General features: G+C 66.5%; 2 protein-coding genes across 2 annotated transcripts; one reads left to right on the forward strand and one right to left on the reverse strand.

Annotated features, from left to right (window-relative positions):
* Nucleotides 1-4,908: 4,908 nt before the first annotated feature.
* Nucleotides 4,909-6,782, reverse strand: H696_00612 (hypothetical protein). The gene is made up of 6 exons (XM_009494492.1): nt 6,615-6,782; nt 6,336-6,493; nt 6,000-6,182; nt 5,776-5,861; nt 5,304-5,651; nt 4,909-5,163 (listed from the first exon to the last, which is right to left on the reverse strand). The coding sequence occupies exons 2-6, from the start codon at nt 6,380-6,382 to the stop codon at nt 4,991-4,993; spliced, it is 837 nt and encodes a 278-aa protein (XP_009492767.1). The 5' UTR covers nt 6,383-6,493; nt 6,615-6,782; the 3' UTR covers nt 4,909-4,990.
* A 1,169-nt stretch (nt 6,783-7,951) lies between these two features.
* Nucleotides 7,952-9,813, forward strand: H696_00613 (50S ribosomal protein L23Ae; the record flags this gene model as incomplete). Its single annotated transcript, XM_009494493.1, has 3 exons — nt 7,952-7,961; nt 9,209-9,630; nt 9,799-9,813. The coding sequence occupies 3 exons, from the start codon at nt 7,952-7,954 to the stop codon at nt 9,811-9,813; spliced, it is 447 nt and encodes a 148-aa protein (XP_009492768.1).
* Between the last annotated feature and the right edge of the window lie 1,683 nt (nt 9,814-11,496).

The following is an 11,496-nucleotide window of genomic DNA, read 5'->3' on the forward strand; positions in this document are numbered from 1 at the left end:
GCAATCCGGCTCTGGATCTTACCCAGCGGGCGGGGACAGCGAGGTCGTGACCGCCCGCCTGAGGTGGGCCTCCCGCGCCCCTCGCGACGCCCTCCGGCTGGGGCATCTATCGGCGTTTGGGTCGATCCGTCCCAGCTGCCGGGACCACCGAGAGCCCGGGGATCCGGCTGGCACGGCTGACCGGGAGATGGCGCAAGCGCAAGTGGACGCAGGGGGGGGGGGAGGGCGCCCCGTCGGTGTACCCCAATTCGAAACTCTCCGGGCGTGGGCGGGCAGATTCCTTCCGAGGGGAGGTGGTGGGTGGGGGAGCGGGGGGTGCGGGGGGGGGGGGGGGGGCCACCCGGCCGCCCCAGGGCCTCACGCCCACCAAAAGCGGGGGGGCGTGAGGACGCGGGCAGAGGGGGGAGGATGAAGAGCGCGTGTGTGCCCACACGCCGCGCGACCGAGGCGAGAAAACAAAAACACACGACCAAGCCGCGGGGCGCCTGGCATCGTGCCGAGGTGGCGCATGCGCCCCCCCCCAGTCGGGGGCGCACAAGTTGGCTGTTGGGCTGGGGCACCCTCCTTGAGGTGGAGTACCCCCCCGCGGTCACCCCCCTCCCAGACGGTCTCCCTCGGCAGGGCGCGCATCTGGATGCGTGTATTTAGGGGGGGGGGGGGGGGTGCCTCGAGGCCAACGGGGGGATGTGCCCTGGGGCGGGTCCTTATGGCAGGATTTGGGCTCAAACGAGCGTGAGAGGGACATGAGGACGCGGCACACAAAACGGGGTACACCTCTGCTCGCACACAGGCCTCCGTGTGTCCCCGCTCCTCGCGGTGCCGGAAGCCTGCCCCAGCGGCGCCTCCAGTGTCTGGGCACCATTTTCCATGGGGGGGCGGAGGGAGGGTAAGGCCACCGTACCGAGGTGGCCAGCTCCGGCCCATCACTTGTGCCCGGGAAAGTGGTCGATGCAGGTGCCCCCCCCCCAAGCCCCCCTCGTCGCACATTCGCAGGCAGGTAGAGTTGCACACGCATGAGCACGGCGAGACACACGCCCCTTCGCCCCCCGGGGCAGGCCGCCAGCGAGGAGCTGCTAAGTGGTGGTGCTGGCGGGCTCCGGGGCGGAACGGCGGGCTCCGGGGTGTCGAGCGCCCTGACGGAGACGCCCCAAGAAAATCCCCCCCCCCCCACCCCCCCGCCTGGTGGAGGCCCGTCGAGACCGCCAGTCAGGCCCGCCGCCCCAGTTGGGGAAGAAGCCCCCCTGTTGTACTGCGGCGGGGGGGGGTGCAGGGCAGGAAAAGGAAGTATGGAACCCGCCGCGGCGAACCCCCCACCCTTCTCCCTCTCCGGAGCGGAGGCGGATATATTACCCACCACCGCAGCACACCGTGGGCCGGCATCCGAGGGTTCTCGTGCGCAGTCCACGAAGGCGCGGGGAGAGCCATGCGTGCGGGATCGGGTGCTTAGGGGAGGAGGTCCGCGCGATGCGACGCTTCATCAAAGGCAGGCTCGCCGTAGGGCGGTGCGGCTACATCTGGGGGCGACCACCCCCGTTTAGGTGCTGGGGCGAGGGGCCGGGGGGGGGGGGTTCGCCGCGAAAATGTGGGGACCGAGGCGGCCCTACCGCGAAGTGACAATAATACCGGATGTTCCCAGGCGGCCGGGCCCGCAATTGATCCGGCCGCCCTTCGAGCCGCGGGGACGCCGGTGGGGTGAATACACTGGGAGTAGCATCCCTCGAGAGCTCCGGGCCCCTGCCACGAAAAGAGGGGGCAATAGGCCTGGCCCGGAGGTCGGCCCTGTGGGGGCTTGGAAACAGAGAAGCCGGCCACGGTGGCGGGGGGGGGGGGGGGGGGGAGGGGGGGGCGGGCAAACGTGTTGCCGCCTTTTGGAAACAGGGGTGCCGAGCCCCGCGGCCACACAAGAGGGGGGCCAAATGATGAAGGCCCGAAGGGCGGCTTTTTGGGGGCGCAGGCCGTTACAGCGAGAGCGGGCACGGCGCGGGGCCGGCGCGGCTCACAGACTGGAGTGAGCAAGCGGAGCGCGGGCCCACCTCGCCACCTCCGGCCCCCCGCCCGGCCTCCGGAAGCCGCTGGTCGTAGTCCTGAGCATCAGGCGCCAGGGTGGGCAAGGGCGAAGCCCCCACCGGAAAACACACACATACACATGTGACACCACCCCATTTTGGGGGCAGGCTCGCGCACGCCGCCCGGGCTGAAGGCCCGGCGGCGGGGGGAGGAACCCAAGCGGCAGACAGCCACGCACAAGCGCCCACAGCTCCTGGACAAACAGCCGCGCCTGAAAGCGGAGGTATGTACAACCAGAAAAGGCGGGCCAGCCCCGGCGTACAGGAACACTGACGCCGAGTCGTTCCGGACGCACCGGACGCCCCCCCCCCCCCCCCCCCCCGCGGAAGGGCGAGGTCCGCCAACGGGCACGGCGCGTGTGAAAAAGCTCGCGACGCCTGCTCACCGAAAGGCAGGGCGCTCTGGCAAAAGCAGCGGCCGGCAAGCTGTCGGGATTCGCCAGCCGCCCCCCGTCCCCCTCCCCCCCGCCGGAAGGGCCCCCGCCCCTGTCCGCAATCGCGCCCTCGAGGAGCGTGAAAATGTGCACACGCCTGAGAGAATGCCCCCCCCCCTCCTTGGACGATTACAACCCCCCCTCCCTCGCGGCCTAAGTGAAGCCCTCAGGTTCGCGCCGAAACAGAGAACGCCAGGAAAGAGAGGGAGACAGAGGGAGAGAGAGAGAGACACACACACACACGCCATAGATGCTATGGTCTTGCGACTTTATGGGCCGCGCCTCATGGGGGCGCGTGTGCCCGGCGACCGCGCGGGAACACGGGCCAAAGGGAAAGCCCCCCTGCCGGGGCAGGCGCCAGAGTGGCCCGAGCACCCGCGCGCCTCACGGACCTTCACGAGGTGTGAGCAACACACATGCTCCACACGGCGACATCCGCTCCCCCAAGCGGGGCATCCGGGACGCCGGGCACCACCCCGAGGTGCCCCCCGCCCCCCCCCCAGGCCCGGCCCAAATACGCAACCTCCTCGGCGTGCCGAGGGCCCGCATGTGTGCGGGTGTATTGACACACACACATGCACATGCACAGAGACGGCGGCACACGCACACGCGCCACGGAGCCAGTGCTACAGCCTCGCACTGAAGGACGGCTATGCTGTTGCATGAATTTCAGCGCCCCAATAATCGCGAGGAGATCCCAACGCTCTCCAGCGCCTCGCACACCCTTGCCTGCTGCAACGTCTCGAGGCTTCTCGCGAGCAGGTGTCGTGCAGGATGGCTGGTGCCGGGGCCGGTCCGGCGCGGGGACGGGCGGGGGAGGAGGGGCACACATCGGAATAGGCGCAGCCCGCTCGCCCCCCCCCCCCCGGCTCTCACCTCGACAGAGGGGGATAACTCAGGAGGCGAGGAGTGCGGACACAAAGACCGTCGGGTCTGACATCAGGCCGAGCGCGATGAACTATCCCCTCCAGCGGGGCGACCCCGGGAGCAATAGCCAAGCTTGTGAGCTCCCCCACTCGCACGGAGGGGGGCCCCTTTTATCCGGGCCCCGGCCAGGCGGCAGCACGCCTGTGTACCTCGATCCTTGCGCGCGCGCGCGCACACACACACACGGATGTATATAGTTCGGCGCAAGCAGAAGGGAGGACAGGCGCGTGGACCTGCACAGCACACCCTGCTCGGTCTTTCTGCCCTATCCTTCCCACCCTACGGCCCCCTCGCCTGTGGTCCTCCGGGGAACACCAGGCCCCAGGATCAGCCAAAAGGAAGCACCCCCCCCCCCCCCCCCTCCCTCCCTCCGAGGCAGGGGCTAGAGCTCTTTCACATTGGCCGCGCATTACACCATAACTCGGGGAGCATATGGTAATCCGAGCATCAGGCAATGCTGCACAGGGCCCGGACGGCGCAGGTAACCCACAGGCAGAGGCCCCGCCTGCCGCAAGCGTATTTGGCGAATGCGGCAGGCGGCAGGGGCAAATGTGCGGTGACCAATGAAAACCACGTCGGCCTCCCTCACGCGCCGGGCTCCAAGGGCCAGACCATCGAGGGGGGAGGCTCTCGCCCCCGGAAAGAGGGCGTGTCTCTCGCGGACGTCCCCGTATCTCGCCCCCCCCCCCCCCCGAGGCATCCGAACGATGTGGCCTGAGAAGTGTCCAGCATGTGAAAGCGCAAAGGCCCATGCCCATTGGCATAGCGCCTCGCCAACGGAGTTCTCTCAACACCCGAGGGTGCGGCCTGACACGCGCGAGCCGCGCCAGCAAGCCTTCGCCTGCGCGTCCCCTCCCACATCTCCTGGCCAGCCGCCCCCCCTCGGAACAATCGAAATCCCGAGGTACCAGGTTCGGAAAAAAAAAGGCCCCAAGCACCTACGCCTCAGCGAGTGCCGGCACCTTCACCGAAACATCCAGAGCAGCACTTGATCAGCGAACCCGAAACACAGCCCCTACCGCGGCCCCGCCTCTCGGAAGGGATTGATGCCAGGAGGGGCGGGGGGGGGGGGGGGGGGGGGGGGGGAGACCAAGGGCCCGGGTAGATGCCTGCCTTGCTCTGCACGGCCGGCTTGACTAAGGCTCGCGGCTCGGTGTGACCAGCCGCACCGCCAGCATCCACCCTTCGGGCGGGCCACCCAAGGGAGAGCAGGGGGCGGCGGACACAGAGACCCGATCCACGCATTACATCCGACAGCTCCCTCCCTCACCTCTCCCGAGGCAGAACCCGCCGAGGCGTCAAAGCGCCGACCGAGGCCCCAGAAGGGGACACCCCACCCAGGCCCAAGTCCCGGCACCCTGTGACCCAACGAGGACCTCCTACGACCGGCGCTACCTGGCCGGGCTTTTTTGCACGGGCCGAGGAAGGCAAGTCTCAGTCTAGAGCATGGAGAGACCGGATAATCCGACAATAAAGATGGAGGATTATTTTCAAATTGCATTAGCCGCTACACGTTCTGGATAGTGTGCGTTCTCCACCATCAGACCCATGGCCAGCACTTGACTAACTTGCGGGAGCCTCCCGAAGCTCGAAACGCGAACAGATCGCGCACCCAGGTAGCCGCATCATTCGGAAGGTGCCGGAGTAAACGCCAATTTCCCCATGAAAGGACATATAATCATCCAGGGGTCTTGCCAGGCCGGTGGCCAGCTTGAGCGCTTCGCCAACGCCGATGCCTACAAGGCCAAGCGTGAGTGGCAAATAAAACCACGGGGATGGTCATGAGTTGGAATACCTGAATGCGAAAAGGGGGAGAGAGAGAGAGAGAGAGAGAGAGAGAGGGAGGGAGGGAGACGGGGGTGGGGGAGTGACGCACCAGCAATCAGGGCATTGGTCGACACAACGGCCGGCGTCGCCTGGCGCAGGGTCGCCACCACGGACGCACGACCGACCCCGGGGATGCCGAACTCCTGGGCCCGCGCCGCGGCCGACTGGGCCAGCCAGCTGATATGCGCCTCGTTCTCGGGCTGGATCTCGACGCCTGGACCGCGCGCCGGCCAGTCCACCTGCACGGCCCAGGCAATGCAGTGTCCAGCAGTACGCGGCCGACCGGCCAGCGTGCAGAGAGGCGCCTCGGCCGTCTCGTCATTTGGATACAACCCGGCTTGGCATTCAATGCAGGAGGTAAATCCCGGGATGATAATGCGAACCTGGCCGCTGAGGCCTTTTTAGTTGATCAGGTCGGGCAAGGCCGACTGGTTAGTCTGACCGAGATGCGGTCTGGGTCAAGGGGAGTGGGGGGTGGTGATGCGAAGGACGCGCTTTCGAAGGGACACCGCCATGCGCACCCTCGGAGCCACAGTCGATCAGGGGAATGGCCGTGGCAGGGTCGGCGCCTCCGCCAGGTAGCATGTCAACCATCCTGTGAAGTGTTCTGCATGATGGTGTTTTTGGTTGGTGCTGTTCTTGTCAGGGGTGTTGGGGCGGAAGGGACGGCCGAGGGGCAAGCCGGCGAACATGCGTGCGGGGTATTAAAAGAAAGAGCATCATCACAGGGAGGAGAGGGAAGTACATGTTCACCCAACGCCGAGCCTCAATGGAATCCAGACCGGAGAGGATGAGTTGGAATCGGTGAAAAAAGGAACGTGGAAGCTGCGTCAGATCCGCGCACACCGATTCCACGGTGGCCTGGGGGAATCGCGCCCGTGCGACCTGCGCTGCGACCTCGGCCTTGGGGCGTCCAACGTCACGCTCACTGCATGCGAGGAGAAGATGGGGGGCGGGGAACGGCGGCACAGGGTCATGGTGATGGGGCGTGCAGGGGGGTATGGGTGGGTGAGTAAGTGACAGACGGTTGGAATGGGCCGCCATGTGCTGACGGCGGAAAGAAAAAGACGGGCTGGCGCACCGGAAAAGAAACTGGCGGTGGAGATTGCTCACCTCGACGGTGTCCATGTCGACGATGACCAAGTTGCCGAAGCCACTCAATAAGCAACACTTGAGCAGCTCGCACCCGATGCCGCCGGCCCCGAGGATCAGGACGGGCAATTGGAAAAGTGCATTGGTCTGCGCGGCAGTGGTGGTGGTGGTGGTGGTAAGGGGGGGAGGGGGAGGGGGAGGCGGCGGGCGGTGAGAAGAGGGAAAGACACGACTGGCGGTGGAAAAGCAGTTGTCCGTGTTGGGGCACCTTTTGCGCAAGAAGCACCTCATCGGTGGCGGTGGAACTGGTAGTGCCAAGGGAGAAGGCGCGGAGGATCTCCGTGAGGCCGGGGGGGATCAGTGTGCCGGTGGGTGGGGTAGTAGGGAGACCCTGGTGTGCGTAGCAAAAGGAGGGAGGGGTGTGAGAGAAGGGCGGTAGTCCTGGTATGGGCTCGCCGTTTGCGGACCTCGGCCCCCCAAGAAATCCGAGCCAGTGATCGGCCATCGCGATCGGGGGCATCTGATCACATGTGTCTCTCCCGTGTGGCAGCCAGCACGTGCCCGTGCTTATGCGTTTTGTACGTCACAAACCCGATGAAATTGGGAATAAATAAATGGTAAATCTTTTCCCCCGGTCTTCCCCAAATAAAGTCGTTGGAACAGAGGGACAGCACGATCCACCGGGGCGGGGGATCATCTCGCACGAGAGGCGGCCCTGAGGGAGTCGGGGGGAGGCCGGTATCCATCCCGCCTGCTCCCTTTTTCGCTCTCCCCGGCGTGTTTTCCAATCGGGTGGGACCGAAGGTCTGTCCCTGTCTGTTGCTCAAGGCTCGGCCAAAGGCATGGGTTATTTTCGCGGCACCTTCCCCCTCCCTCGCCCCTCGTGGAACATTTCCCTCGCAGTGGCAGGCGGAGAGTCGAATATGTCCGGGGGAATGCCGGCCGCGGCAGGCGGAGGGGGCGGGTGTTCTGGGCGAGGTCCCGCGCGGGCGGGGTGTGGCGAGGGTGCTCCGGAGTGTCGTCCACCTAGGCAGGGGAGTTCCGCGGGAGGTGATCCAGCGCGAGTTTCCCCACTGGTTGTGAGAGCGAGGCCCAGGGGGGGGGGGGGAACAGGCCATCCCTTGGCTCCGCTCCCCTCCGGATGCCGACGGGGGTGGCCCAGTGACGGGTGGACGGGGCTTGCACCTGGCAGTTGCTCGGGGCCTTGCGCGGCCGGCAGCGTGAGGGAGGCAGGCGCCCGGGGGGGGGGGGGGCTTGGCCGGGGGCGAGGCCCTTGGGGGGGAACTCAGCCGGGGCGACTACCTGGGGGGGGGGGGGAGGCGGGGGGCGGGAGGCGTGCGGCACCCGAGAGTCTGTCCCTTGCCCCGCAGGCGCCGGTCTGGCGGGGGGCCAGTCCCCGTTTGTCCCTGCCCCAGCGACGGGGGGGAGGGAAGGGGGAGGGGGAGACGCCGCGCACCGGCGGCGGTTTTACCGCGGGAAGCCCATCCTGGCGCCAGGCCAGATGCTGAAGAGAGCCCGCGGCGGGCTTCACCTGTGCCAGGTTTCGGTCTCCAGTTGTGTGTTTGTTGTTTTTTTTAACTTAATCACTCGCACAAATCAGACATCATGGCCCCCAGTTCGTATCCTCCCCTCCCCTCCCCTCCCCCCCTTTCCTGCTATTGCACCCTCCTCCCCCCCTGCTCGACCCTTCCTCTGGCCGGCTGGCCGCCGCAGGAATGTCCCTGCCCCTGCTGCTCCCTTCGCCCTGGGTGGAGGCCGCGCGACGTCCTCCCTCGCTGCTTCTCTCCTGCCGTCGTCCTCGCATCCGTTCATCCCTCCTCCTGAGGGAGGGAGTGAGAGACACACCGTTTGTGCATGTCTCTCTCTCTCGGCAGGCTCGCTCCTTTCCCATACTTTCGCCTCTCGTCGCCTTGCTCCCCGCCTCTTTGCAACGCATGCCTCACTCCTCGGACGCGGGCGGCTTCTCGACGCTCGCCCGGCCTCTCCTTGTCCGCGCACCCGTGCCTTCGCCCCGGACCGCTCCCCGCCCGGATTCCCCCTTCCCGAGTTCCCATCAGTCAGGTGGCCATCAACAGGCATGGGCTCGTCCCGCGCGCGCGCGCGCGGTTCACGGCGCAGGTGTGCCCTGGATTGCTGGTCGCTTGCCTGTACTCGCGCGTGCGCATGTGTGATGGTGTGCTGCCTGGCCTCTCGGGGAAGGGGCGGTTCCGTCGGAGATCGGCTTCGTGGCGCCGGTGCGCCATCCAGGAGTGTGCCCGGGCGCCGCGCGGAATGCCGCGATATCCCGCCTCTCCTCTCCGAGGGGGAGGACTATCTCTCTCTCTCTCTCCCCCACTTCCGAGTGTGTGGCATGCGTCATCGAGGCCGGGGTAACAAGCAGGCACGCGGGGGGCGCCAGACACGGGACATGTGCGCCGCGGCTGTGTGTTGATGGTGATGCGTGTCGTCGGTCCCAGCTCAAGTCGGGAGTGCACGCATCGGATTCAACTCGCATCCGACAGTGGGGCATGTGTGTATGTGCGCGCGCGCGAGTGATGAACGTCAGAGAGAGGTGCCCCTCTCGCAACGGAGAGAGGCGTCGACGGCCGGGCAGAGCAGCCTCCCCCCCGGATCCGAGGCAGGAGGAGCCGGTCGTCCAGTAATGCGTGTGGGGCCACGCCCAGGGCGCGCCATGGCTATTTAAGTGGCGGTCCTGGCAGTCGATGCGGCCGGCAGGCTTCCTTTCCTCTTCTCCCTCCCTCTTTCCTCCTGTGCTCGCTCACTCTCCCGCGGCGTGTGCATCCTCTCTGACCTTCTCCCCTCTTCCTCTCCCCCCGCCTCACTCGCACACGATGTCCTCCTCCTGCCGTGGCCCTCGCACAGCCGGTGTCTCCAAGGCCACTCTCAAGGCTCAGTCCGCTCAGAAGGCTAACGCCAAGGGTATCCAGGCTAAGACCCAGCGCAAGATCCGCACCTCCGTCCACTTCCGCCTCCCCAAGACCCTTTCTCTTGCTCGTGCCCCCAAGGTCCTCCGCAAGTCCATCCCCTCGGCCACCGCCCTTGACGCCTACACCATCGTCAAGTTCCCGCACAACTCCGAGGCTTCCCAGAGCCAGATCGAGGCCCACAACACCCTCGTCTTCATCTGCGACGTCCGCTCCAACAAGCACCAGATCAAGCTTGCCCTCAAGTCCCTCTACGACATTGATGCCTCCAAGATCAACACCCTGATCACCCCGTCTGGTGTCAAGAAGGCTTTCGTCCGCCTCGTCCCTGAGCAGGATGCCGCCGCTGTTGCCTCCAACGTACGCCACGGATGCGCTCTCTGCTTGCTGTCACCCTGCCACGTTGCCGCGCGCTTCTCTCTCTCTCTCTCTCTCCCCCGTGTCCATGTGTCTGTGTGCTGACCTGCTTTCGCCTCGCGCGTGCCGCCCCCCCCCCCTCCCTCCTTCCTTTCTTTCTCGTCCCTTCAGATTGGCCTCAACTAAGTGATGAGCCCCTTTCCCCTTTCGCAGGCTCGCTCCGGCCGGAGGATGGATTTCTTTCTTCCTGGGGTTTCGCCTAGAATATAGCTCGTTTCTGCAAAGAAAGACTTTCCCCCCCTCCCCGCTTTCTCGTGTGCTGTGGCGCTCTCGCGTGTCTGTCTGTGTGTGATCTCCATGTCATGGGGGGGGGGGAGGAGGCTAGCTGTGTGTGATGGGCTCGCGGGGAGGGAGGTCGGTGCTGGTGGTGTTGTGCGCGCGTACGCGCGCGGCGGCCATCCATGGGTTTCCTCTGGCACGGAGGCGGCGGGGCGCAGCCCGGGGGGGGGGGAGGGGGGCGGGAAGACCCTGCCAGGGGGCGCCATGTTCGGCGGCAGAGGGTGGGAGTGGGAGGGAGACGACATCGCGCCGCCTGGGCCGGACTTCACGCACGTAAAAGGATGGGGCGGAGGGGGCGCCTTGCCGCTGTGTGTACCGACGGGTTCCCAGGCCGAGGGGGCGAGTGGTCGTTGTGCCGGTCGCCGTGCCGCGTCCTATCGCTCCCAATCCACCCGTCCTGTGATCCCCCTCAGATCGCGCTGTCGGCGGTGGCTCTGTGGTCTTGGCCCCCCGTCATCATCCCCCACACTCGCAGAGTACCTTCCTGGCCCTTTGGGCGCCGCGCGCACCGTGAAAGGGAGAGCGGCTCACGGTCGTGTATGGTGTTTCCGTTCCGGCCATTGTCTCGCGTCCCTTGCGGCCAGCGCGAGGTGCCGGTCCGCGTCCCGGGTCCCCCGGCGAGGTGTCCACCTCCGTGTTCTCCTTGTCCAGCATCTCCCGGTGGGAGGGGCCCTTGTCTGCCAGGGGGACGGCGTCGCACGGCCGTCCCCACATGCCAACGGATCATCATAAGCGATTCAAGTTAAGGGAGTTAATTATTGCACCACATCCCTCCGGAGATGTCCGGCACCCGAGGTCGCCCGAGGTTGCGTGCGTCCTACATCCTGGAGGCGGGGTAGAACAGCCAGAGTGGATTGTATATGTGTGTGTCTATCTGTGTGTGTGTGTGTGTATTTGGATATGGGGATGGGACGGGGCCTTGGCGTAACGGGAGGCAGGGTGCCGCCCGGCCTCCGTCGCGCTCTCTCCGATTGGGCACGTGCCACCTTCAATGCCGATTGTTGACCCTGGCAAATGCAAGGACCAGGAGCAGCAGAAGAATCGCGGCCAGCACGGCAGCTCCGAGGACCATCCGCGCGCGAAGGCACCCGGCTCGGCGAGCGACTTCGGCCGGATCGGCCTCTTCGTCCTCATCCTCGTCATCCGGTCGGCGGCGGTATCGGTGGAGATAGTCGGGTGGCCGTACAGGCCCGAGGCCCAGGGGCTTTGGTCGGGCGGTCATTTTATTCGGCCAGAGGGTGTTGTGGTCTAAGTGTGTGCAGGAAGGACACGTCCGGATGGAGGCACGTGTGCGATGCATGGGAGGGGCGCAGGTAGGGTAACCCTAATAAAGTCAAGAGGGGCGACTGCCTCATATGTGCTTCATCACATGGGCCTCACGCGGACGAGCCACTGCCACGGCGGTTGGGAGCTGATTCCTGTCCTCTTCCCGCCCCGGTCGCTGGGACGCCGGGTGCCTCCCCTGGCAGGCCCGCCAGGCCACCCTTACACCCGGCCCCCCCCCCCCCCCCCCCCCCCCCCCCCCCCCCC

The sequence above is a fragment of the Fonticula alba genome, assembly GCF_000388065.1.
Source record: "Fonticula alba strain ATCC 38817 unplaced genomic scaffold supercont2.1, whole genome shotgun sequence".
NCBI classification, from domain to species: Eukaryota; order Rotosphaerida; family Fonticulaceae; genus Fonticula; species Fonticula alba.